The sequence below is a fragment of the Mesitornis unicolor genome, unplaced genomic scaffold, assembly GCF_000695765.1.
Source record: "Mesitornis unicolor isolate BGI_N332 unplaced genomic scaffold, ASM69576v1 scaffold31232, whole genome shotgun sequence".
NCBI classification, from domain to species: Eukaryota; Metazoa; Chordata; class Aves; order Mesitornithiformes; family Mesitornithidae; genus Mesitornis; species Mesitornis unicolor.
Genome location: NW_010167673.1, coordinates 5,364 through 33,304, shown reverse-complemented (window position 1 = coordinate 33,304; position 27,941 = coordinate 5,364). Strand labels below are relative to the sequence as shown.

The 27,941-nt window shown below is 42.7% G+C and overlaps 1 protein-coding gene across 1 annotated transcript in view; it reads left to right on the top strand.

The window, feature by feature from the left end:
* Positions 1-24,219, top strand: part of KIZ (kizuna centrosomal protein) — a 34,159-nt gene extending 9,940 nt beyond the window's left edge. The window contains exons 4-11 of the mRNA XM_010178779.1: positions 76-451; positions 2,910-3,159; positions 7,491-7,625; positions 8,744-8,908; positions 10,284-10,434; positions 13,956-14,115; positions 15,124-15,189; positions 24,116-24,219. Of these exons, the coding sequence (XP_010177081.1) occupies positions 76-451; positions 2,910-3,159; positions 7,491-7,625; positions 8,744-8,908; positions 10,284-10,434; positions 13,956-14,115; positions 15,124-15,189; positions 24,116-24,219 (1,407 nt within the window). The remainder of the gene's footprint in view (positions 1-75; positions 452-2,909; positions 3,160-7,490; positions 7,626-8,743; positions 8,909-10,283; positions 10,435-13,955; positions 14,116-15,123; positions 15,190-24,115) is intronic.
* The last annotated feature ends 3,722 nt before the right edge of the window (positions 24,220-27,941 follow it).

The following is a 27,941-nucleotide window of genomic DNA, read 5'->3' as shown; positions in this document are numbered from 1 at the left end:
AAATGCAATCCTCTAGAAGCTCCATTTGCAACACCTGCCTGTTTCCTTAAGCCATCTTCCACCTGTGTTTTTCAGATGCTGCGGCTTGCAAGACAGGCTGGAATCAGCACCGGAGCAGTTGTGCCAAGAGGTCTGTATCACCCAGCAACAGTCTTTATGGGTCGCCACACACCAGTTGTCTCAGGTGCCGGAGGTTTGGGCACGCAGCAGAAACCCCCCCAGCCCACAGAGAGCTGCTCGTCACCAGATGCATCTTTGTGCTCTTCATCACTTGAAGGACTTGGCCCAGAAATCAGAAGTGCTGGTTTAGGGAGTAATGCATCAGTGGATGGAGCAGTGAAATGCAAGGACCTGGCTGCTAGCGAGAAAGGCTCTGAGCAGCTCATCTCCTCAGCATCTGATCCCAAACCAGCCACCTCTGAAGAGGAGCAGCAGCAGGGAAGCGATCCAGGTATGGCGGGGGACATGCCTGTCTGCTGCTTTTCACTGCTGGGGCACACTCCTCCCAACCAGAGGGATGCCCGTGTCTGCTGGTTTCCCCTATGTGGGTTGCACTTTGGTTGAAGCATGGCAGTGTGCTCTTTCTAAAAATTTTTTTTATTTTGATTCTTTCTCCTCCCAGGCTACTCATCTGGATAGGCAAGGCCTTGCTGAGGGCTGATCCTGTTCAGCTTTGCTATTAGAAAGCAAAGATTTCTTCACTGCTGTGCCCACTGTTGTCTTGCAGTAGTTTGACCCTCATTTTTAAGAGGTTTAAGGTGAACCTACTGCACTGGCAGAGTACATGACTTCTGTTTCAGGTTGAGTTCCTTCTTCCTCAAACACTTGTGCAGAGGAGTTCATCCATTTCCAAAAATGGGATTTGGCAATGTCTGAGGATCAGTATGTTCCCGTATGGGGCTGAGTTAACTCCTCCTTGGTGGGGGCTTTCTGCCTTGTTCTGGACTTTACTGAGAAAGGCAGTGTGAACCCTCCCAGCCGAGAGGCTTTTGCCCTGGGATGAGGTACCTTGCCCTCAAAGCCTGCATTCCAACTTCTCTTTCCTCTTTTATTTTTTTGTAGGTTTTTTTTTTTTCCCCCATCTTGACAAAATGTGTTCTCTGCTGTTTTACTGGCTTGGTTGGTTACTTTGAAGTAAGCTAATGGACTTGTTTTTGAAGTTGCAGTGACAAAGATTTGTTGCTGAGTAACAGTTTTTTCTTTTTTTTTAAAGACCTTTCAGAAATACTTTCCTCTGCCTTGCCAGTTAACATAGCAATTTTCAACTTAAACTAGTTTTCCAAGCCCCATAACAATTGTTGAAATGGAAACTGGTGGCGACCCTAATGATGCAGGGACTCCTCTTCTGTAACCATTGTTGCTTTCTTTATAGAGGAAAGCTGGCATTCCCATCAGATGCTCTTCTGTGCTACTTGGGTTTTTTCTGACATCTGCTTTCTTGATTGTTTTGGGGATTTTTTTTCCCACATTCCTTTTTCTTTCTCTAATGCATTTGCCACTTCTCCATTTTAATGAAAGCCTATCCTTTCTGGTACTGGAAGGAGACCAGCACAGCCTGGCTTACGTTAGCTCTGGGCTCTGCCTGCGGCTCTGCAGAGCACTGGTTTCTCCTTGCAGGGAAGGCTGCGGTGGCCAGCATCGTGTCTGGGAAGGAAATACCCATTTAATCTCTGGAATGCCGTATTTCTGCCTTCAGAAAAGCCGCACAGTTTTGTTCAAAATGATCTTTTTGTCAAACGGCACGGTAATCGCCTCGAACTGCCCAGAGGGCTTTTTGTCTGCTGCCAAACGTGTGTGGTGAAGTGAATAGGCTAATGCTGTCTGGGCTTGAGTGTGTGGAGGGGACCGGCTTGTTCCTGCTCTCCTAAGCTTGTCCTTCCACGCTGCAAAAGATGGCAGCTGATGACGCTTGGCTGTGCCATACCTGGTGCGAGCACACGCCGGGCTCTGCCGCTGGCTGGGTGCAGAGCGGTGCTCACCAGCCTTGCCTGCTTCTCCTTGGTCACTGCTTGGCAGCAGCAGCACAAAGTATAAGAAACAATCCTGTTTCCCCTAGGTTAATGAAACAGAAAAGGACCCCTTTCTCCTCCCCTAAACTCCATTGTTCCCCATCCTTGTTTCCAGGAAGTGCAGTAGTGACACTTCTGTTGCATGTACTTGCTACACAAATTTGGAAACAAGGCTGAGAGAGCCCATCCTGGCATCGGCTACTGTTTGGCATAAACCTGGAGTGATTTGGTTCCAGTGAAACTCTGTGACAGAGACAAGCAGAAATGTTGGTGCTGTGGTGTTAGCAGGTGTGCAAGTGCTGGTTAACCTAAACCCATGGTGAATTTTATGGAAAACTGGGAATTTCTGTAGCAGTACTAATTTGTTACAGCACTAGCTGGTCTCTTAACTTTTGACATTCTATAAAAAGATAAGTAGCATGTATCTGTCATCTTAGAAGCATGATTCAGCCCCATAGTCTCCTCTTAGAGAAGGCAATTAATGTGCAGAGTTTAAAAGCCTCCAGGCCTGTATTTCTCCTGCAAGGTTTAAAAAGTGTCTGTGTTGATAGCATCTTCAGGTGCACTTTTTTTCCACCCGTAAGAAAAGCTTCTTCCAGCTTTTCTGTTTCATCGTTCCTCCAAGACAACTTAGTGAAGTAGCTGCGAAGGCTTCTTGAGTAGTGCCGGGTTTGTGTCCCACTGTCCGGGAGCTGCAAACCCCAGAGGCCTCCCTGGACTCCCTCTTGCGAGAGCAACATAGAAGGACACAGGGCTACGTGAAGGGATAGCAGAGTTATGGCACGATAAGTGAAAGAGGTGAACGCACAGCAATCTTGGCTTAATTCCATATGCTCTGTTATATTCCTTAGTCCTGCTAAAGTTTCAGAAGTAACTTTTAAAAATTTATTACTTTTACAGGACCAAAGCCTTGCCTGAGTAACTGGTGGACTCATAAGAAGGCAAGCTGGGAGAGCAGTGCTGAGCTCCCTGTCCCTGCCAGCTCCAAGGAGGTGATGCCGAGTGTTTCTGCTGTGCCACAGGGAATGGCCTCCCCAGCAGACAGCTGGGAGCAGGGCAGGGATGCCCATGCTGTGGAGGGCTCCCCACTGCAACCACTAAACCCTCCCACGGTGCAGGAGGAGCCCTTGGTCAGCTCAGCACCAGATGGGTACGTCCTCATGTATTTTCTCTTATTCCTTAGTGTGTGCCCAGAGGCTGTTTTCACAGCTTGCCTGATGTGTGGCACTAAAGCTGCATAGAGGTGGGCAAACTTTTTACCTATTTATTTAGCATCTCACTACCTCTGGGCTAGTGGTTTTATGGCTTCAGGTAACTTGCTCAGGCTAGACTTGGTCAAGTTAAGTATGTTTGTTGTTAAAATGCAATAGATGTTCTTTAAATGTACACAAATCTCATTTCAGCAAGTTTATATGGTAGTGCTTATTTACTAGACAGCATAAGTTTTATGCATTAACATTTCCAGTTGGTTAAATTCCTTGAACATGTAATTTGGAAATAGCAGAGAGAGAACAAGAGAGAGAATGAGAAAAATGTATGAGACAGATTCATGGCTTTTCCTCTGCCACTGTGTGAAAGCGGTGGGGTTTTATTGCCAACAACTGCAATACCAGAGTATCAGCTGTATTATCAACGATAGCTGGATTTTTCAACCTTGCAATGCCCTCATAAGACAAGAAGATACATACCCATCCTGGCGGGGCCATACTCACTACGAGATGATCCGCAGGGTTTGCCAAGGTTGTGTGGAAGGGGTGGCTTTGCTCCCTCGCTATGTTACAGCAGCCACATGGCCAACCACCATCGTACCTTCTTGGGTCCCCACCCTGTCATGCCTCATTGTGGGAGCATCCCTCCTGCTTTTATCTCCTGTCTCATAGTTCTTCTGAAAGGCCATTTGCTGCTGGTTCCCTCTGCAGTGCTCCGTGTCCGTGTTCACTTTATCATTGACCGTCCTACTACTGCCCAACCCCACAATTCTGTGACCTATGACTGCTGCCTTTCTCCTGCTCTCTCTGCCTTAGCAGCATGCTTCTGTTTCCTTGTCTTCTGTATCAACACACTTCTCCCTCCTCACCAGCACTTTCCTGCCCTCAATCACCACAGAAATCCTGAAGAAAGCCTTTTCTGCAGGTACAGGGCTATATTCTGGTCGGGGCTGCTCCCTTGGCTCTCCCTACCTTGTGCAGGCACTGCTCACATGCAAAATGCTCCTAGCTGGAGTGGTTAACTGGACACAGCGTGGTTAGGTGGAGGCTATGTGTTGGGGAGAGAAACCACGTATGAAAGAAACAAGCATTTTTACCCCTGGAGAATGAGGTGTATTTTTCTGCCAGTTTGGGTTTTTTCCCTTTTTAGTTCTTTGCAGCTTTTTAATCTGCTTTACACATCTATTTTTTCTGCAGTCATGGTCACATCATCTTAGGTACTGATTTCAATGTTAGTTTGTATTTTAATGGATGACAGTTGAGCAGAAACTCGTGGCTATCAATATACACTTCTGTAACTTTATCATTTCATATTTGCATCAGACTGTTGCTTGCTATGGAAACATCATCTAATTTACATCTAAATAGCTTTTACCCAGTTTTTCTTTTGTATAACACCTGTTAATCATAACACTTTGTAGGGAAGTTGCATAGAGTGCCTGCCTTTGCTAGAGAAGTCATAGCTGAGCGATGGTAATTTAACCTTTTGTTCTCTTCCCGTCGATGCTAGTGATGCCTCGCTGTTCATAAACTGATGAAAATACTGTGCAATGCTCTTGAAGCCCAGCTAAATTATACGAAAGGTTTCACTGCTCGCATTATCTCCAGAGCACAACTGAAACCAGAGCGTGGAGGTTTCCTCTCGCATTATACCAAGCTGAATACCTCTGTTTCTCAAGGCCATGGAAGTGAGATTGCCACTGATAGTGGTTTCTGCAGAAAAGATACAAAATTTTAATTTGTTTTACTTGAAAATTAGAACACAGGATTTTAAAAATGACAGGCATGGAAGGCCTCATGGAGGGATAAGCAGCCTTATTCATTGTTGGACTTTATAACCCCATGGGCTTTCCAACTCCATCTTTCCAATGCAAAATAATTTCTGAGCTGAAAATCTTTCGGAGAAGTTTCCAAGTAATTAGTACATGAATTTCAAGTATATAAATTGCATGAACTATGAGAATGAGGCTTTTTTTGGTCTGAATATATCATACCATAGGTTCACAGAATGAACAATATCGCAGGTCCTGTGATGTCCCTTCAGTCCATGTGGTGTCCTCTTACGAAATTCCTATGCTGACTGAAAATATGCATAAATTATGCAAAACTACGCATATTTCTCTTCTTAAAGTGAAATATCTATAGCTTGGACTTTCCCAATGCAGCAGTGTTGCTGCTGTGGCATCCGAACGGTGCCATTACTTGCTTTTCTTTGGTCTGCTTGTACACTTCTGGTGTCTTATTTGAAATTAGTGTGAGTGGTGGAGGGAAAGGGACCACTCGCATGCAGGGGTCACAGCTCACTCGAAAGGCAGAACAAAGTCTTTGTTGTGTGTTAGGAAGTCACAAGTTTACATTTTTGTAAAATATTACAAAAAAAATGCCTGTCCTACCTTACAGCAGAAATACCATTGCCTTTTATAAAAACAAACTTTGGGGTTTTTTTTCCCTGCAGTAAGTGTTTGCAGGTCACACTTTACCTCTGGGTGAGTTCAGCCTAATTTCAGATGGCCTTTTCCGGGCAATTTCAAACTTGCGTCTCTAGAGGGATGGTTGTCGTGATAAACATCATCAGGTTATTAACCAAAGAAAGGTGATGTTGCTGTGAAAGGTTTAGTATAACCTTTGCACCTTGTTTGCAGTTCACAGTGGGCTGCTGTGATTTGTGCTACCTTAGTTATTAAAAAATTATTTTTGCAAATAACTTCTGTGCTTCCAAGCCTTGCTGGCTGAGTGTATTGATCAGAGGCTGTACACATGCATCTTCAGACTCATCCTGCTGGCTCAGACCTGCATGTGAGCCTGGGCTGTGTGTTTTCCATGCAGGTTTGCAGCCCAGGAGGCCATTGGTGAGTGGAGAATTGCCTGGCTTATTTGAGGGGTGCTGTGAAGGCACCCAATCTCCTCTTCTGCTGGGTGAAGCCACCCAATAGCTCCGGTCTTTGGCTGCTTGTTTACCAGAGGTGAAAGGCTCCATATCCTCTTACCATTCCTTACAGCACCCGGGCTTTTCTTCAAGGGCTTAAACCCAGGGAGTGGCGGGTATGGGGGGAGAGGGTCTCTGAGAATTAGTGCAGGGAAAGATGATGACTATTTTAAGGCCTGTGCTGAAAGGGTGGAAAAAAGCAGAGCTTATGCCTGTGCTGCTTCAGCTGCATTGAAGAGGACTTAGCACAGATGGATTGTGCATTACAAAATGTAACACATAATTCAAGCTGTCAGCTTAATCAGACTGTTTCCAGGAAGCAACCTGTAAAAGAGAAGGACCTCTTGTTTGCTGACCTCTGATCCGTAGCCTGCTGCAGATTGTCGTACATTTTGTTTTTCTTTATGTTGGTGTCCCTTCCTTCCCCTTCCCTTTTTATTATTGTATCCCTCTCGAGTGGCACCCTGGAAGGACCACCCAGCGGGAGGAAAACAATGGGAAACGAGCTGGCCACTAAAATACAGAGTTTGTAAGACTGGGGGAAAAGAAAAAACACTGTTTAACTGCATATGTGATCTCCCTGGTATTGTTTTGCTTATTAAATGTCTAGGAAACTCAACTAAAGGCACGGCAGCTCTCACTTAATTGTTCACTGTTGCCCAACAGTCCAGTGGAAAACACAACTTCTGGTTCAACTTAACATGATTGCAAAAATGGTGCAAGTTTTTTGTGCACAGAGCTTTCCACTTGAAGTATAAACCAAGGTTAGCTGTGTAAATGTGTCAGCTTCTACATACAGCAAAAAGCCCAGAAAAATCTTTATTTTGCCTGTGCGGCTCTGTGGGTGCGCAGCTCAGCTGGGGCATTGCTGGTGGAGACCTGGCCTGGAAAAGTCCCCAACAAAGCAGGCAGCCGGGCTGGACCTGAATAGCATTTACACCTCTGTTCAAGGATTAGTCTGCTGTATTGTTTCAATGTTTAAGTCCTAATTTGCATCATCATAGAGGTGCAGCTTCATCAAAACCCTTCTGAGGTCCCAGTTATGTCCTCATACCTGTAGGTGGTCACCAGATTTATTTCGATTGTGGAGGTGAAGGAATTAAACTGCTCTGGGCAGGGGTAATTTCAATGCAGCGTCTCAGGCCCTGGCTGATTTTTGGATGATTTGTTTGCTCATGTGCTTTTTTTTTTTAATTCTTTCTTCCTGCAGACCTTAAGCAGTGTGTTGTTTGCTTTGAAAAGCTAAAATGAGGGTGTTTGTTTTTCCAACTGATGTGAGGGAAATGGATTTAAAATACCTGTCACAACTGAGGTCACTTCAAGTCCTCTTTGCTCTCTGTCCCGCAGGCACCATGGGATGCTGGTGGGACTCTCCCATGTGCTGCAGCTGATAGAAGATGTGGTGGTGAGGATGAGCCCTCGGCACCGGGTGCTGTACCAGGGCGAGCACATGAGGATGACAGGGATGGTGGAGCCGCTCAGGTGAATGTCGCGCAGGAACTGGAGAGGCAGGCAGTGCTGCCCATGCCTTAGCCTTATCCCTATGTTGTTTTTTTGCTTGCTGCTGTCCATTCAGTGTAATGCTTGCAGTAGTTTTGTTGTTGAATTGGTTACATGCTTCTAATTGAATTCAGGTGAGCAATGGTGAGAGGCTGTTACCGAGCAGCTTCGCAGGAGCCTGTTGAGATTTGAGCCAGGGGTCCTCGCTCTTGCGATGATAAATGGCTGGAGCAAAGAGCAAGCGCGCTCCTGCAAACAAACATTGCTGGTTGCTAAGAGGTCTCCGTCACCTTCCACCATTTTAATGTCATCAGAGAGCTGAAATACAGTGCTTGAAAGCACATACACAAATTGCTCCCACAAATACTCTTTCCTAAATGTAGCACTTCTTGCAGCCTTCCTCCACAGATCCCTTATGTGTAGTAAATACTAATTTCCAAGAATAAGAGCATCCCCTTAGCTAGTAATGCTAATATGATTTACTGAGATAGACAGCAATTACCAGGAAAAATTAATTTCTTCTTCAATGTAGAAGAGAAAAGAGAATCGCCAAAATCCAAATGTTAACAAAACCAAGGTCAGAGAGCCCTCACTGTCCCTCTGCAGCACAGGCTCTTAATTACAAGAACTGGGAATGGCTTTGTGATTTTACTTAAAATTATGTCAGCCTCCACAAACTAAGATTCTTGTAAGCGCTTGATGGTTAGAGGATTTCTAGGAAATTAGGAGGAATGGTTCCCAAACTGACCTGGCCCCTCCAACCTACCACTGGAGGTGGTTCCTACAACAACCGCTTTGGCCATAGCATGGCCAGGGCTGTCTGGCCAAGAAGTGGCTTCACCAAGCACACGTGTGCCAGGTTCCTCTCTCCCTGTCAAAAAGCAAAGGTGTGAGATTAAACCTGGCATTTCCCAAGTGCTGCATTTGGCCTCCCTGTCCTGTTCTGCATCTTTTGCAGAGAGAGTAATGAATGTTTGTCCCCTGGGTTGTCCCATCAGTTATCTCCTTAGCCAGAAGTGTTACAGATTCTGCCTCCAAACCAATGCTGCATGTCTGGGCTTTAAATAAGTATTGCATGTTATACCTGCTTTATTTTGTAGCTTTTGTAATCAGGCCAGCAATCTGAAAGAAGATGACCTTGAAGCGTGCGAAGCAGTTGTCCTTCATCAGCTTCAGGCTTTATTACAAAGCGAGCTGAATGGATGCCTCCTACCTGAGAAAACACTTGATGCTCAAGGTAGAACGGTGGATGAAAAGCAAACCAGGTATTGCAGACACAAAACTCACATGTGGGTGTGATTAACATTCTTTTCTTTCCTCCCCAAGTCAGCTCTGCCTCTCTGGTGCAGAGAAAGCAGACCCAAGGCCAGACCTCCAATAGCACTGGAAAAATAAAGATGTCTGAGTGCTGATCTTTACATGTCTGGACAGCAGCCATGCAACTCAAAATGAGAACATTAAGCAAATTCATTTATTTTCCTTGTCGTTCACTGATGGTGAATCTTATTCCGCCAGGCAGCAATTGGGTGAGGTCCCCTATCTTGCCCAGTCCACAGAATCTCCCCCCCCCACCTCCCAGGCTGCTCTGGCAGCGAGGGAAACACATTAACTTCAGAGACCTCTCAGCCAGTAATTTCTGTGATCTTCAACATGAGTTTCAGGCACGTAAGGATGGGGAATGTAATTCTGAGAAGCAAATTATTTTTCTGTGAAGCAGAAGATGCACATAGCCTTTAAAAACAATAAACCACAGTTATTCAAAATGGGTTTTTTCTTTCCTGTGTATATCCCACAAGGACAAACAAGAATCGGTTTGGGTTTTTTTAGGTCTCTTTAATGCAGTAATGAAAACAATTTCCATTCTTTCTTACTTAGCTTCTGTCTAGACCTTCCTCCCTGTTACACGCTCAGCAATGCTCAAGTGTTAGCAGGATCGGGGCACTTGTGAGTGCTGAAGAATGGTCTATTTAACTATACCTGGTTCTCCTTTTGAGTCTGATATGCCTGCGAGCACTAATATGTTGTTGCATTTCCTGAATGGTTTCTCAGGGACAAACACTTGTGGAGCTAATTGGAATTCACTACTCTGTGAAACTCATTGGAGCAACTGGAAAAACAAACATCTTTGGTAAACAAGATTGCAGTATTTATCTCTTCTAAGTTAAAATAAAAGGCACTTTTGCTCAAAAATAAGAATAATTCTGAAAGACAAACAAGCAAAAAAAAGGAGGAAGGACAAGGAAGTTAAAAAAAAAAAAAGATAAACCAAGGACAAGCCTGGGGAAGTGGGTGCCCAGCAGAGTGGCTGATGGAGTAAGTGTGGTCTGCCCAAGGCTTGAGACTAGGGGATGCAGAAAAAGTTCAGTGTTTCCTGATCCTTAGTCTCAGGACAGACCCCAGGGACAGACATGATGCTGATCACCCCTGCCCATCCTCCCCACACTTGCGGAAGTTATGAGTGACTTCTTACATTTTTCACTTTGGACTTTTTAAAAGAAAATGTGGGAATTCAGGACAAAACATGATGGCTTTTCCCACTGCTTGTTGACACACTTGTCCAGATAAACGAGTAGCGTGGCAGCTGTGTCGGTCTCATGTACGTGGGGTGTCTCACTGATGGTGCTTGAGTTTCTTTCTTAGGCCAGATCAGCAGTGGGATGTGGACATGCTGCGGACTTGCTTGATCAACCATGCCTTGTTTTTGAAAAGCCACCAAGTTCAGCTCACAGAAGAAGTGGCAGAGATGTTTGAAAGCCTGCTGGTTTCTAGCAAGGAGGCACAGGATGGCCAGGTTGGCACTTGCATCTAATAATATCTAAATCCATGACACCTAGAGACTAACTTACACTGTTAAGTTATGCTTAACATATGCCTATGCCTAAAGATCTGGTGTGTGGGCTTGAAGGGGAAGGACAAACAGTCCTGCGTTCATTAGCCAGCCTTTGGAGATGTTTCAGAGGTTGGTAAGAAGAGAACACGAGTTCTTCAGTTGTCTCGGGGCGAAAATATATACCACTTAATCTCACAAAGAAAAAAGTTTCTTTGAGGTCTCTGGGAGGGTGTCTGTTTTCCACCCTTAAAACCAGTTATTTAAAAAAGCTCACATGTTTGCTGTGGTGCAAATTTATCACAAGGCTTATATCATCCATCTTTTGCTGTGGCTTACTAGCTTTTTATCATGAATTTTATTTTTATCATGATTTATTTTGTTTTTTTTTTTAAAAACAAAGTTATGTTTGGTATCCAGAATGCACAGAGCATTTTACAAATGGAATGCTTATTTTTTTTAAAACATTAACACAAAAGGTTATAAACTAACTCTTTAAAAAAAAAAAAGTTGGCATTTGGTAAACCTGCGAGTGCTCTGACCTCTTTCGCTGCAAACCCAGAGCAGCCAGATTGGGCAGGGCTGTGATCCTCACTGCATCCAGCTGCATCTGGACCTCGAGAGCTGGGACTCTGGCACTGCAGTGATGGCCCAGCTGCTTCTGCACCACCACTGCAGTGGGAATGGGGAGGCTGTCTGGCAGGCAGCCCTCTGGTAGTGAGCTGGCCCTGTGCTCTGCTCCATAAAATATTAGCAAAAAATAGTTTCCGTCTGATTTTAAATGAGAAATTAAAAAGCAGTTTGAACTGCTTTGCTATATTCTAGTTTTAATAGCATTTGAAACAAATAACAAAGATGTAATATTTTAGTCAATTGTACCCTTTAAATAATAGCCATGGTAACTTATTTTTCTGTGCGTGGATAAGTAATTTGTGTTCTGTTCTTAAAACGTTTAGGCAAGTAGAAGGGATGAGCAAGGAATATATCATTGCCCTGATGACAGAGAAACAAATACTGTACATACATTTATAATTGCGTGTAAAGACTTTTTACAAAGTCAGAGCTCAATAACAAACTTTATGGATGAATATACACTGTAATAATCTGTTTATTGGTACATTCTACTGTGGCCCACGCATATGCATCTAACATTACATTGCCTATGAAGTGGATGCAGTCAATTAAATACAATGCCAGGATGCATCCCCTAGTTTGAAACACCTTATTTCCAAGCAGGTTGCACAGAACAGGATCGATATGAATTACATACTTGTACAGGGATAGTTGTTTTAACGTAAAAATATATGTAATGTGTTAGTGAACTTGTAAGTGATCTGTACTGAAGGTTCTTAAATACTTGACTCCAAAGTTTGAATTTTTGGCCCATGTTGATGCCTTTTTTTGTCTGAAGGCTTAAAGCTCTGTCAGAAGCCCCACTGGGATGATGGTCTTGTACAGCCAGGCAGTGAGGTGGAGGTGCTGGAGGCAGCTTTGAGCTCCTGACTGTACAAACAGACCTGGCAAGTTTGCCAGCTCCATGCCTGTCAGCAGCTGTGGTCCAGAGAGGTTTGGTGGTGACCAGCAGCAGGTCCGTCTTCTCCAGTGCTTACAGTATGTCACCCATTCTGGTAGTCCAGAGAGTCTGTCCAACTTCCTGCCTTCTTGTCTCTTGTCACTAAACTATGTCTGTCTTCTGTCCTCTTAGATCTTACTGTCAGTTTTTATCTGAATTTCTCTCTGCTGTTAAGAAACCTGGGTGTTGTTCCTGTACAAGGAACAGCTGTAGGGAGCTGGTGTGACAGTAACACCTTTTCTAAGCAGTGGGATAGTCTCTTGGCTGTGAAAGCTGTGGAGTCCAGTGCCCTTTTCAGCCATGTTACTGTCCTGTAAGAATAAGGCCCATGTGGCTCATGTTGCATGTTAGATGTCTTCAGGCCCCAATGGAGATGTCTGCTACCCTGGAGTCGCCTTGGTCCTTGCAACTCTGAATTCTGAGCTTTGGTTCTCCTGGTGGGAACATTTCTTATTCTTGGATTAGTTATGGTGTTAGGGTTCACATTGTTTGCTTGTATTTGGTGTCATATATGTGGTTCATGCCTATTTGGATGTGAAATGATAGTGCAGATAGGTAAAAAAAATTGCTCCTGGTGTGAGAAATCCACAGTGAGATAAACTGCTATATGGGAATTCATTTATTTTAATAGTAAAGATTTCCCAATCCTGCCTGTAATTTAAGACATTATTTACATTAAGAAAATGAGACTTAAAATCCCTCTTTTCTGGATGAAGTAGCAGCTTGCTTCCATTGGTTTTGTATAGAGACTTCCCATATGTAAGTTTAATAGAAAGGAAAAGGAAAAAAGGAAAAAAAAAATCGGTGAGCTATATGCTTAAGACTGAAAAGTTGCCCTTCTGGGCTCTTGAATAAATATGAATTAATGAAGGGGCCAGATGCAGGAGGATAGAATTTTTTAATGAGTCAAAAATGTTTTGGCTTGAAGCTGTTCTATACTCTCAGGTCAGTACATAAAAAAAGAAGTTACAAAACTTGGAATTTTCTTTAAGGTGTCAGTCCTCATTGCTGAAGACTTACTGTTTTATTAAACAATTAGATAATTACAGCAGAAAATCAAGTAGATTTTAAAGACTTAAGTCCGTATTTTGTGTTACAAAATAAACCCAAGAGAGACACCCTACAATAGAGACAGGAAGGATGCCCAAAAATCCTTTGCTTTGCTGCTCTTTGTGAATTTATAAATGCCAGGAAGGATGATTTCTCCTGCTCTTGGATAGAGCTTTATAAAGCCACATGCAGTACTTTTAACACAGGTGGATGATAAACTAAGAAGAGCTTGCTTTATTTTACGGTATGTTCAACTCCCTGTAAAGGCACTGGCTTGCAACTTAAAATTACACTTAACTATGGAGGTCTGAACAGCGCTGCTGCAGAGGACTGCATGTGCAGGCAGGAGAAAACACACTTTATGAATGCACAGGAATAACAGATTAAAATCAGACCCACACCTGGCTGAGGCCGGCTTGGGCAAGCTGTGCATCGGGTTCTCTGCCCTCAGGTTCATCAGCCTCGGTGGTGTTTTAAGCGGCAGCTGCTGCTAATGCTGTGGGTTTGACTTGCCTTATAGCTGTGTGCCTGAAATGGAGAGATTTCTTTTCAGGCTGTTGCTGTTGCAGTGTATTTAATACACCCTTCTGTTTTATGTATGCTGAATGCGCGAGGCAGGGAATACCGAGAATTTCCAGAAAACCTAGTGATTAAAAGAATAATTCAAAGTTTGTGTTACTTCAAGGCAGAATGCAATTCCTGAGTTAGTGTCGATTTAACTCAGAGGTAATTTAACATCTAACAAAACCACCCTGGGAACAGATTACACCGGGGAGTATAGATTAGCCTAGATGTATGTTGGAAAACGCTTGAGACGAAGGATAATAGGACTGCGGCTATTTTTATTTTTGTTATGCTGCAGGCTCCACCGGTGTTGAGAGAGGCCCTTCCAGAAGAGTGTGGGGATAGGTCATCTATTCAGAGTAATGAATCATCTTGCAGCTTGCCATCGATCCCAAACGACGGCAGGGAAATAAAGCAGGGAAAACATGCTCCTCAGCTCGACAACGCGGGAGATCAAGGTAACAAGTGTTAAAAGGTCCGGCTTCATGCTCCAAGTTATTGTCCTTCTCTGTATTTGTGTATTTTCTATCCAAATCTGCAGGGGACTGTATTATAGTGAATTAATGTATATTTGTAAGGAACTTCGGGGGATTTTCCTAAGTATCTCAGTATCGTTTGTCATTCTTTTTACTTAAAAAGAGTGATACCTATTGTGACCATTCTTTATTTTCTGCAGGAGTAGAAAAACAAGTCTTGTGGCCATTATTAAAAATGGATCCATAGGTGTGCACATATTTTAAAAAATGTCTACCATTTAGAAATTGTAGGATGTATTTGTTGGCTTTTTTTATGAAGCCAGACTGTAAAATACATTTCCGCAAATGAAAGGGTTTGTGCTGAGAAAGGTGTGCAGTGCCATTTCAGAGCTTAGCAGGTGAACGCATTTGTGAAAACCCAGTTAATTTCTTTAGATAAGGAAGTAATACATTATTCTGGTGTAATAATCAGCAACGGCCACTTGCTCGGTCTGCTCTTGGAGCATCCTTTACATCAAAGTCCGGAAGAGACAGGCAATTAGGTTGCAATGCTCTTTACACAGCAAATGTAAACAAACTGCTTTAGGCCTCCTAAATTCATGGGACCTTTATCCGTGAAGGAGACGGAGACTTTGATTTAAACAAATTTTCTGCGGTCGGTATGATATACGCTGCTGCTGTCGGGCTGCCGGACAAGATCGCAGAGTTACTGTGGGTTGTTTGTTTCCTAAATCCCATTGGGTCTTAAATAATTTAAGACATTTGGTTAGCTTGTCCTTTTCTCTGGAAGCTACAGAGAGGCAGGGTAGCCTCGCATGTGAGGAAAGTTCACAGTAGGCGCCTCTTTTAAGGACGGTAATGGATAGTTTAGATCAATAAACAAGAGATAACAAAAGTGAGAAATTAAAGGGAGTAGGGCTTAAAAGCAAACAAACCAGTCTGATCACTGTGACTTTGAAATGTGTTTCATTATGGTGTGTTCACATCCAGAAGTCACAAGCTGGTGTGAAGATGAGAGCAAGGAAGAAAGCACGGTTGAAAAGAATCCTATTACAGGTAAAAGTAATGGCTGCATATTAACCTTGAATCCAGTATTCAACTTTATTATATAATCAAAACATGGCATTTTAGTGGTTTGAGTCCACTAATAGTGAGTAAATTCAGCTACTACATACTGAGCGCAAAGATTAAATGTAAGATCATAAAGTCCACGTGTATGTTAACATAACCAAGATGGAAAATAACAGTGCCTATTTAATTCCTTGTAATCATGTTATACATTTAAACCATGTGAATATCCTGTCATTTAGCCTTTCAGGTCCTGGTATCAGTGTTACAAAGGTCAGTCTCCGTGGGGAAGATCCAGTAATTATATGGCAAACTACAGATGTTTCTGATTTGATTCTTTTCTTTTCTCGAGTAATTGAATGTGCATCATTAGAATAAGCGCAGGGAAAAACCCTGCTAGCCGGGAAGCCGTGCCTTTGCCTCTGTTACAAAAGCTGCCTGATAACACAATTTTTAGCAATAAGGTTTTATCGAGACATGTTTACATCTTCCTACAGCAGATGTACAAAGCTTGCTTAGGATCCTGAGACATCGCTGCATTTCAGTCCTGGGGTATCAGTAACATGTTAGTATTCAGGGCAGGGCTCTCTGCAATGAGTCGCAATTTGCTTTTGCCTGATTTTGTAAAGTGATGGGCTGCTTCCTTATAAATTTTGATGTTTGGCTAAATATTTACTTATGCAGGTGTGTACTCCAGAAGAAAGGTGCACGGGCATCTGCTTATGCAACGCTTGCTGTTGCTTTTCTTCTCTTTTACAGCTTCAAAATAACCTGTCTTTTGGAGAGCAATTAATTTCTCTATAGAGGTTTTCCTCTGCTGCTTTTTGAGCCTAATTTGCAGCTGAAATATAAAAAAGTGCATCTTGTATTCCTGAATTATACTGCAGCAATAATATTCCTCTGTTTGCCCCATAAAACTTTTTTTTTTTTGCTAGAGAGTAGAATGCTTTCCATCTTCCTGCTTCTTAAACTGTCCTTCAGTCTCACATGGCAATGAATTTAAAACACAAATTTCATTCATTTTCAGAGGAATTAAAAGCTACTTAAATATTTTTTTCATGAAACAATACACTTGTCATTTGAAAAAGTTAATCTAAAATTTTGCAAATCTTGGGATTGGTTTGATTTTGCTCATAATTTGAGAGGATTCAAATTTGAGGATTGGTATTTAAGTGCAGGTAGTACCAGCAAGAGCAACATCATGGACACCCTCCAGCTAATGCCATCACTGATATTGGGTGGGGGTTTTCTGTGGTGGTTTTGTCTTGTTTTTAATGAGAGTACCGGCTGTTGAGTTTGGATCTCCATAGCTGCCAATGCTGTTGTCTTGCTGCTTCTCACTCTGAATTTTATGACTTGTCAGTACTGATTTTAGCGATGATTTTACATACCAGTTTGTCAGGGAATTCTCTGTGGCAGTGTTTCCTGCTGGGGACCCCGATGGTCAGTGCAACTGGTTACTGTGTTAGATGTCGGCCTAAAGCCAAGCTCCGATGGACATCCCCCTTCCCTGCTTCTCCCATAGTTTTTCTAGCCGAATGGGCATGCAAATACTAATACTTGCTATTTGTAAGAATGCTGAAACTCTCCCTAACCTAAACATGGAAACCAGTAATTTCAGTTTAAAATCCGCTCTTTCTTAGTCTGCTTTATTTACTGTTTTGTTGCAGTGTGTTTCCCATAGCCCGTGGCCACGTTGTCTCTAGGAGGGAGGCTTTTCATACCTCACTTGAAAGCAAAGTTGCTCCTGTCAGCTGCGATTCATCTTCAGCTCATGATCTTCTCCAGGCTTCTTGTTCTCTTCTGGCTCCTCACCCTTCCAGCCTGGTGTTTTTTTCCTTTTCACTCATCATTATTTGCTGCAGACTCTGGCCCTGGAGCTCTGAAATTGTTCAGTGTCTACAATAAAGGGAGCATCTCTGTGTGTTGTCTTTGGGGCTCAAATGACTTGTTGGAGGGTTTGGCTTTGTGTTTTCAGATGAACTGATATTAAATGTCCATTCCATACATGACCATTTTGCTGTACAACTTCTTCTAAGCTTAAGAGATACAAATTTTGTTGGTTTGGGGTTTTTTGGTGGGTTTTCTTTTCAGTAGCTGCTGCATTCTTTAAGGGCTTTGAGTGCTGGTTTGAAACACTTGAAAGCCTTGGGGCTTTTGGGTTTTGATGGATGTTATTGTGAGAGCTGGGTGGATGTACTTCCAAGCAGTTACTTTATGAATGCTTCTGTAGTTTTGGTTTATTTATTTTCTGTTACAGGAAAAAAAAAGAACCAAAATATTTATTTTAATACTCTGTATATATTCTAGAAATATTTTTATTTTTTCTTTAATGCTTGTAAGGGAGGAACACGATAGCTGTGTGGCTTTGGGGACAAGGGCTTTAGAGTCATAGCTGGAATGGTGTTGGATGTCCCTATGTGGGTACCTGAAACTGCTCGTGCAAGGACTGAGTTCACTCGAACTGTTCTAAACAGAGGCTTGGCTTGAAACATCTACTGAGCTGTTCCCCTCTGTGGCAGCACACGTGAGCTTTTCAAACGTTCCTCAGCTGGGGGCATGAGGGCAAAGTAGCTCATGGCACAAAGATGGTTTCTTTCCTAGCGCCTTGTCCTAAGCTTGTGGAAGGCCATGTTGTGATAATTGACTTTAAAAGGATTATATTTTGTGTATGGGCTCACCCAGAGAGGAGGTAGCTATTAATAGCAATCTCATTTTCTATGAGGTTATGTGAGGATAGAGGAGGATATATGAGCTCATTCTCATTTTCTTCATGGATGCTTTGTTTTTTATCGGGGGAAAACATGTAAAAGAAATTGTTCGGCTTTTTTTTGCTGTTCCTGAGGTTGGTGAATAATACGAGATTAAAAAGAAAGGATAAAATCCATTATTTCTTGTTTTGCTGGATGGATGTTTGAGAATCTCATTTATGAGTAGGAAACTGCTGATTTTATTGAAGGAGCAGGTTTGTTAAATCCTTAACAAAACCAGATTTGCTCTCTACCCTTTGTTTATGTCTTTGATTTAAATAGATGTTAAAGCTGTAAAGCATTTGAATAAAAATGGTGGTACTTCTCCACTCATTGGGCTTCAATTTCACAACATCTCAAATGTCACCTCCAGGTATAAAATTGCTAAGGTAGAAATAAGTAGGAAAAGCCCTCTTAAGGGGGGGGAAAAAAAGGTGCCATTCTTTATATATCAGAGAGGAACATGAAAGGGTACAAATCCAATTCTTCTTTCCTTTTTAGATCACCTTTAATGAGCCAATAATCTTGCCAATGCTTTTCTCACGCCCACATGTCCTTCCTGGTGAGGTCCTCCTTTGAGCTTGAAGTTAAAGGGTTCCTGAGGTTCCATGTGGAGTGTGCTAATAAAGGCATTAATAAGTCCACCCAACTTTTTGCTTCATTTGATATCAACCCATTTGCAGCTGCTGTTATGACAAAAGTTCATCGGCATGTGATAAATTGCTGCTGCTGTTGTGGTCTGACAGAACTACCTTGGGACACCGTAAAATTGTATGTTTTGCTTAAATTAGTTTGGATTGTGCACTCCAGTAGGTGTTATTTTTATGCTGCTCGACTTTAGGTTACTGAAAGACTTAAGAGTCTTTTTATAGTTAGGAATTCTGGGTGAAAATTATTCTTTGATCTTTAAACAGGGGCAGCAGCTTCTAGTAGTATTATCACTGGGTGGCTTGTGCTTCACTAGGATCTCCTGAGCCCAGTGGTCATCCAAATGTCTGCTCTTGAGAGGACAGCACTGTATGTTGGATGATGATGATGATTATTATTATTATTGGTTTTGTTGCTTTTATTCCTTCCCCCCATGTAAAGGAAGTGGGGAGATATTTGTTGGTATTTGACCTACTTCTGGATACTGGTTACTGCAGTGTTCTGCCCAGGTTTTAATTTGGAGATTTTTTCCATCTGTTTGCTCTCCAAAGAGCAATCTGTCTGTCAGACTTGCAGGTAGCCTTGATCTTCTCTCTGTATGCAAGTTGTTGCTTTATCGCAAGGGAAATCAGCATGAAGAAGAGTCCATCTAGAGCTAGCACTCACACCTCTGGTCCCAAGGCAGGGACTTGCACAGCAGCTGTTCGTGTGTTGGCAGTGGCACGGCAGCTGACAGCCCACCTTTAATCCTGCGTAGCCCTTTGTAGATTATCAGCAAGTGCAGTAATTAGCATTAACGTGGTGGAGAAGCTTGTTCAGATTTAAAGTTCCTCTGGGCAGAAGCTATTGTTAGTTTCCTATTTTGGTACAGGACCTAGCAGCATGGCAGCCCAGACCTACCAGCACTTCTGAATGCAGATGCAGTAACTATTGCCAAGGTAACTGTAAAACTACACAGCTTGCAGGCTCAGCTGATCCTGATAATATTCCTTTCAAGGCATTATTGACTTTGAAGTTGGAAGCTGAAATACCCGAGCTGCTAACTATTTTATTGGTGATAAAAGCACACAGAAAAAGCCAAGTTCTTTTTGGTGTAGGCTCTCATTTGCAGACGGGAGGAAGATGCAGATATGCATCTGGGTTGAGTCTGTGAAAGCACTGGGGTCTTTTGCCCTCCAACTACCTCCATTTGCCTATGGGATTATTGATTTTTATTGGAAATAATGGATGATAGCTCTTTATAGCTTTTAAGTGGCATACAAAGTGCTCTTGTTCCTCTCCCAGTAGAGCAGTACCTACTGTACTACTTCTATGGCTTGCTTACGTGCTTTTATTGCTTAGGTTGAAGATTTCAGTTTTGCTTGCAAACTGTATGGGCTATGCATGAGCACAGTGATACTTATGTTTTCCCAGTCTGCATTTTAAAAACTAACAACCTTGTGCATTACCTTTCCCATTTCCAGACAGGCAGAGTCAAGCACTTGGAGATTTGTTCATAGAAAGATGATTTGGTGTCAGCAGATGTCTTTTCTGTGCTGGGACTCCAGACTTTAATGCTGGTTTTGATGTTTAAAAGTGTCTGCTTCTTCCTCTGTGAGAGAGGTAATACAATTAGCAAGATATAAATGTTGCAGCTACGAGGCCAAGAGCCGTCTTATATCTTCATTTGCAGAAAATTACATCACATCACTTCTGCTGCCAAGATGTTTGGCTGTCAATTGATAGATGCTGCAACCTAGGCCACAGGGGGAACACATGGAGAAAATACCTTCTTTTCAGTTCTGTGTTGGTACAGTATTTTATGGGTCAAAGATCATTTTAACTGTTCGGTAGAACAAAATAATGGTGGTTCATTATGCAACTACGGTGTTTATTTTTCCTGGAATTGGTGGCTAATGAAGATGACTACACCTGTTTTGTTCAGAACAAAATTGTGAAAGCTGACATGAAAGCTGCTTTGACCTGTGCTGACTGCACAATTAATCCAAAGTTGAAAAGTGTGGAGTGGTTTTAATTAATAGTGGTATTTTGGATCCTCTGCTAGCTCTGAGCTGAGGAAACATAGGTAAAAAGGTGCAAGGAGAGCTGTGTTGTCTGGGACATGCCAGCTCCCATTCAAGTGACTGGATTAAGAACTTTTTGTTATTAACATTACAATTTGAGTTTAAAGACTGAGCTTTATCGTGCTTGTCCAGTTTTGTCTGTGCAGTACAGGCTGGCTGTTGAGTAAATGCTCAAAGTACCCCATCCTGGCAGCTTCATCCTTGCATTGCCTCTGAGGTATCTGTGGAACATTGGGAGCTGATGGTAGGGCGTGGCCACTCCTTCCAAAAGCCATTCAGGGGAAAGAACATGAAGCAGATGGCATCTCTCTTCTACTTGGTGTAGCAAGAATTTACCGAAGGGAGAGGTGCTCTTTAACAAGTCTGCATATGGCCCAGGAGGCTTTATGAGAGTGCTGTCAGGAGCTGCTGCCTGCAGCCCTCCTCTCACCTCCGCTGCTGCTTCCCACCACTTCTGCTCCCTGCTGAATGATTTCTGTGGCACTGGCAGTTCTTTTATCCAAGGGTTTGTCTGTACACTGCTGTTGTGCTCTAACCCCCCCCTTTTTTTTTTCTCCTCTTCTCCACTCGTTGCATCTTTCTTGCCAGGGCTGTCATGTTCTGCTGTGCACTCAGGGAAAAGGTGTATTTGTGTTTCAGCACAGCACGCCTCTGGCTGTCCCCAGCCTGTGACAGGGAGGGTGTACTTGGCTATTAGAACATGGCAAGGTAGATGCTTCTGGCAAAACAAACAACAGAAACATATGCACATCCCAAAGTGTCTTTTTGAGCTAAGTTGCATTTAGCCTTAAACACAATCAGTTTTATGAAGGAAATACACTGATCTGCGTACAGGTTTTATGGCACGATGCGCTTCTATCAGGAGTAAAGGGAAGTGCTTAAGGGCTTCTTTTCCTAGCTGCATTATGTCTTGCATCCTCTCTTTCCTACCCTGTGCACTGCACCAGTTGCATGTGCTCGCTCACAAAGGCAAAGCAAGTATTGCTGTGGGCCCAGGTTGGGCTGGTTTTGTGGTTGGCTCTGCACTTCTGTAACCAAGACTCCTCCTTTCCTCTGACCTACAATGCAGATGTGTTGTTGAAGGCATGGGGGTTAAGCAGAGATAAGAGCCAGGTGATTGCTCAGCACGCACAGCAACAGTCCTTGCGTGATGGATGCTTTGTGGGCGCTGCAACCCAGGCGCACTGCCACAGCAGGCTTTCCAGGGAGGTGAACTGGTGGGCTTAGGAGTTCCTAGAAGGACCTTCCATTTCTGTAGGGTACGTAGGATGTAAGCCAGCACAAAGATGCTGGAGGGAAATGACTGGACTAATTGGCAAGGCAGTCTGGTGTAACTAAAGCAGAAGTGGGGATTAGTAGCCCAGCATTGTATTGTAAAGGACAGGTTGGGCTCTGAAGGGTCTTAAAGGTGAAGAACAAGTAGTTTGTGTTACTGTTTGATGTAGTGAATGAAGGAGAAGCCAGTGCAGGCATGGAAAGCTTGGGAGAATGGTCTTTTGAAGCTGATGTGCCTGCAAAAGCCACAAGGAGAGCTGCACAACAACAGTGGCCTAGCTCAAGTTTTGGTAGAGCTACCAAAGATCTGGGTTTTGAAGTGTCAACTAGGAGGGTATGCCAGGGATGCCTCGATCAAAGACAGGCCCCATGTTACTGCCCCAAGGGATGGAAGAACATTCAGAGACACAGACGTTGCTCCACGTTCTGCTTCACACAAGGAGCAAGCCATAGACACACCAGAGCCGCATCTGAGGGCACATGTAACTATTTTGAACGCTTGCAGAGTTTCTGGCCGTGGTGTTCTGTTAGCTGGGCACAGCTTGCTCTGTGCAAGGCTTTCTGGAGGCAGAGGGATCCTCTGAAAAGCTTGCTCTGTCCCCAGGCAAAAAGCAAGCATATAATCTGGGCTGCATTGTGTGCTGTAGTATGAATCTGTGCATGAGGAGCCCTGAAAAATATACTTATGTTAAGTGCTTTACTACTGGAGTGAAAAGCGGGTTTTGGGAGTTCTGACTTGATTAGATGAAATTATCTAGGGTTTTTTTTTTTTTTGCTTTCCTGAAGTAACATACAGACAACTGTGAATATTCATTCCTTTGTGGTCGGTGATTTCTCAGCACGTGCCCACATGGCTCACTCTGCAGTACAGAGCTGCCATCAACCTTGCATTCAGGAGGTCTCCTCAGATCTTCACAGGTCTCTGCTCCTCTGCATGTGTACATCACATGCAAAGCGTTTTTCCTTCTTTTCTTTTTCCACTCCAATCTTGATTTTTCTTTTTTCCTTCATGTGTTCCCTGGGAAGCGGTCAGACTTTGTTCTGCGGAGCAGCACTCGGCTGCCAGTGCCACTCCTGTGCCCAAGCTCTGCTATCTCCTGCTCTGCTGGATGTGCCCGAGGCTGAGCAGGATTTGTGCCACTGAAATCCAAATGCAGAGCAGTGAGATCCACTGGAGCAGATGGGTGATGTGTATGGCCAGTTAGAAAGTAGGGGTGTCCAAGATGTACAGAAATACTAAATAGTCCTGGGTTGGAATGAAGTTGATAACAATTAGGGCTTGTTTATAATTTTAGTATTCTCTGTATATGTACCTATATACAGACACAAACGTGTATATATCTAAATGCAAAGTAGCCTTTTAAAGTGGGATTTGTACTTGAGCATCACGTTCTTTGGAAATGAGTACAAAGATGAGCAATTGTACAATTCCAGTGAATGCTTTCATTTACCTCCTCTTTATTTTTAAATCAATCTCTACAGAATGGAATTGAGATACGCAGAGCAGGGAGAGAGGAAGGAAAGGAAAGTGTGGATAAAAGATGTTGAAGTAATTGGGTGTTTCACTGTTTAAGTTATAAAAATCCCAAGATTTGTATCTCCCAAATGCAGCTCTATTTCAATAGAGCAGTTGAAAATACTGATGTATCAGGTAATATTAAGAGAAGTATAACTGTATAGAATAATCTACATTTAAGAGGAAAGAGAATAAAAATAACCTTGCTTCCTGATTAATTAAAGTAAATGAGAACTCGGGGATTTAAAAAAAGATGTAAAAAGACCCCAGAAATCCTTTAGGTTTTACTTAAAGTTGCCATGATGCAATACAGCTCTTAAGAGAATCCTCGTGTTTGCATTTTTTTTTTCTAAAATGAGGCAAAAACGTGCAAAAATTTCACTATTCACAAGAAATCCTAATCAGATAACTTAATGGTTAGTGAGGGAGTCTTGTTTTCTTGTTTTTTTTTAACTAATTTCCACCTAACCATGAGCAGTCTTGAGGCAGATCCCATAGCTGCGTGGTACATGCTCCTCTCTAGACTTTGTCACCAAAGCAAGAGCGTGGCCATTGCGTGCATCTGTGTGAAAACAGGAGTGCGTTGTGCCTGGGACTGCACGCTGTTGTAAGGTCCAGCCATTGACACCTACAAATTACTATTTCATGTTTTTACCAAACAGGTTGGGATAGTGACGATGAAGGTTCCAAAGCAAAAGCAAGCCAAGAAATGCATTCAGAAACAAGTTCTGCATCCAATGAAAGAAATGCTCCCTTCTCAAGGTAAAGTTGTTAAATCCTTTAACATTTGAAATGCTTCTGTAGAGTGAGAAACACTGACAGAAAATGACTGAAGCTCCGATTATTTTATTTTTTCCACTTGGTCTAGGGTTAAGATTCTTATTTATGTTTATCTAATAAAACATCTTAAACTTTGCTACACCTTAGAAAATATTTGTGCCAAAGCCAAGTATTGTTTTGCAGCTGTTGTTTTCTCATTTTAAGACTCAATTGACATCTCAGTGAACCACAAATTAGTGTGTACAGCTGCTCTCAGTAGGGCTGCTCGGGGGCCAGACAATTGGAGTTGTCAGGAGAGGGGCAGGCATAAAACATAAAGTCTTCAAGAAATAAAGTAGTGGGTTTCTTCTCTGTGCATCTGAGATTTAAACTCGTTGTAACTGGATAATGCTCTTCAGGGGCTTGGGTATGGGGCTTTTTAATATTTGATACCAGGGTATTTATAGCATGCTTTTTTTGCTTTCCAACTAGGTATGTTTAATGGCCTTGCATGTACCTAAAGGGTGCAATTTATTCTTACTTAAAAAAAAAAAAAAGTTGGATGTGGTTTTTTGTTTGGATTTTTGTTTTGTGGGTTTGGGGTTTTTTTTCTGTTTGGTTTTTGTCTCTTTTGGGTTTTTGGTTGTTGTTTTTTGGGTTTTTCTGTTTGTTTTTGTTTTTTTTAAACTGCAGCAGTTCCCTTTGGGTCCCTGAGCAGTTCTGTTCCTTGTATTCTTCGTTGGCACGTAAGGGTAATCAAACAGCAACAATCCAATTAGTGGTCAAGAAGCAGTAGAAAACAGGACAGAACACAGCCATCTCGTGAAATATTGGCAGGGCTTTAGATCTGTATCTGCTCTTATTAGAACAGCCCAGCAAGTGGGTGCTGCACCGCTCCTGCTCTGAAAGCTGCCGTCAATAGCACTCAGGAAGAGACTTCTGAGCGTTTTGATTTATTTTAAACTTCTCCCGTTTATATGGCACTGCCACCTTTTATATAGCTTTTTTAATGCAGTTACTGGTGAGGTCAGTTTTGATGAGAGACATAATTCCAGTTTTGCAAATATTGTTCTGCATTTTGTGTTAGTCGCAGTATTTCTGTAATTCTCCTAGTACAGTAAATACAAGCCGTAATACAATATCGATGAATGGCATTCCTGCATTTTCTTAGGATTAATTCTTACAGTCTTCTGTTCAAACGCTTTTCTTTTTTTCTTTTTTGTTTGTTTTATTTTTAAATTTTCTGGAACTTGCTTTGATGTTCCAAACCGTACTACCTAATGCTGTGAAATGCAAGGGTGCTTTTGTAGAGGACTTTTTAGATGTTGAATTTTAGTTACTCACTGAAGCCCAGGACAGCAGGAAGAGAAGGACTGGGACCTGAAGAACTTGCTTACAGGACACTGAGCATCTGAGTAAAATACGTATAATTTAAAGTGTACTATTTTTTTAAATTTAAAAAGTCTCCAAGTGTTTCCCTCCTTGGATCTTGCACTGCTCGCTAATAATGCGTTTGGTGGCTTCTGCATTTCTCACATGCTGTTCATATGGCATACATTTTTTGCTGTTTTTTTTTTTTCACACCTCATGTGCTGATACACAGCGATGCTGCTTTAAAAAAAAACAAACCAAAACATATCTTAAAATGGCTTAAAGTTAGTTTTTCTAAATGAATCTAAACCAGTGTAGCCTTCTCAAGGTGAAGTTTGTCCTTAGCCCTTGCTTTTGGACACTTGGCACCTGCTCTGCAGAGCCGAAGAGCAGCAGAAGCAGCGAGGAAGAGGGAGAAAGGGACCAGGCAGCCGGCGGCTTGTTTGTGGCCAGGACGCAGCGCGATTTCTCCGCCGCTCGCGTTTAAGCGCTCCACTTACTGCAGTCACTCCTCGGGCTTTATTGCTGTTACAAGTGGTCTCGAAACCCACTACTTGAGAATAAACATAACCGTGCAGCGCTGCTGTGGTACTTTATAAATTCTTCTGTGCTGCGTTTTGTCACTGAGCTGATGAGTGACCTCGCAAAAGACCCTGCTGGACCTCAATAAAAAAAATGGCTTCCTCTGATGTCCTCCAGACAATAATTACGATGTGCCAGTTAAGCCCAAACTACAGCTGAGGGATTTTACTTTAAAGCAGAGGCTGGAGCGCAAAAATGCATTTATAGCTCTTTGTCTGGCACCTCATTATGTGTGGGCCTGATTCATTAAGTAATTGGTTTGCAGTTGTTTACATGAGTATTAAGGCTTTCTATTCAGCAGCCTTTGAGAGATACATTGTGCAAATGTTGCATGTGATGAATGCGGAATGAGGGGCCGGGGACTGGTCCTATTGGCCAAACACTGTGCGCTGTTGAAAAGCGAGAGAAAGAGATTGGGTGCTGCTTTGCATAGCAATGACTTTCTTAATAAGCTTTACAGATTAATACACACAAGCTATAAAAGATGCAAAGAGATACTCTTAGCACATTTATACATGCTCATTTCACTATTATGGCACTGGAGACGGGAAGAATTGAGGGCTTTCATATTCGGTTTTTCAGTGTGTGTCTTCAGTGCATGAGACTTAATAGAATCCGATGTTTATTGTATTATAAATCACGGGGAAGTAGGCAGATCTGCAACAGTTTATTATTAAAGATTCTTTCAATGTAAATCTTTTTCTGCCATTGTATTTCCTACAGCAAAATCATTTTGTGGTTGAGTGGGGATGAAAGGCATAATGTACGAAGGAGTGAGTCTTAATAGGAAGCTGCTCTCTGAGTAAAGACCACTTGTTCCCTTTTGTTCGGAGGTGCATGCCAGAGCTTCCTCTTCTCCCGCAAATATCGTCCTGCTCTACGTTGAGCTATGAAACTACTTTTTCCTGGCGACACTTACTTTACTGAGGGAATATTTACACGCACGGAGACGCAACTTTTGTTTGAAGAGTTAGCGTTTTGTAGCAGAAAAGAGCACATTAAATTATACAAGTACTTGGGGGAAAAGTTATCAGAAGTCAGGACTGACTCTCCCCATGAGAGCAGGCGGTGGGCGATGTGTGTGGCATTCTGTGGGGCTGCAGCCATGGATGCAGCCAGTGGAGGTCACTAGCTTTCTGGGTAATTCTGCACTTTTGATGCAAGCAGTTTGTTTTTCTTTGACTGGTTTGCGATTCAAAATAACCAGGAGATTAAAGATGCATTATCAACTGAGAACTGAAGAACAATTTTAATTTGTTTGGCATAAACACAGCATAAAGTATTTTAAACTTTGATTAATTTGTCTTCTGGAAATAATCTGGTCTGGTCTCTGAAGACTGTTTTATATGAAAGCCATCTTTACTAAACACAGATGTAATGATAATCAAATAAAAGTTGGCAGTTTATCATTCACCCTCTGAATTATGCTCAGGGGTGATGTTTAACACTGGGCTGGCCATCGGGGGGGCACTCAGGCTCTACAACACCCAGCGTCCCCCCCTTATCCTCCGTCAGACCCAGTCCTGACATTGCTTAGCTGACTGTGGGCAAACCACCTGAGTTGGCTGGGGCTCTGAGAAGAGACTCCAAGGGTTTGGGGTGGGAGTGATCAGGAGCTGTGTTTACCAGGAAGTCAGGGAAAGTGGAACAGTATGTTTCCAGGCTCCTAAGACACACCCAGAAACCAGCCTGTATCTGTTTTATCCTCCTGCCTGTACTTTCAGTTGTCAAATCAGTTCTGTAAGTAGCTGACTGTAAATTCAAGCACATTTTTCT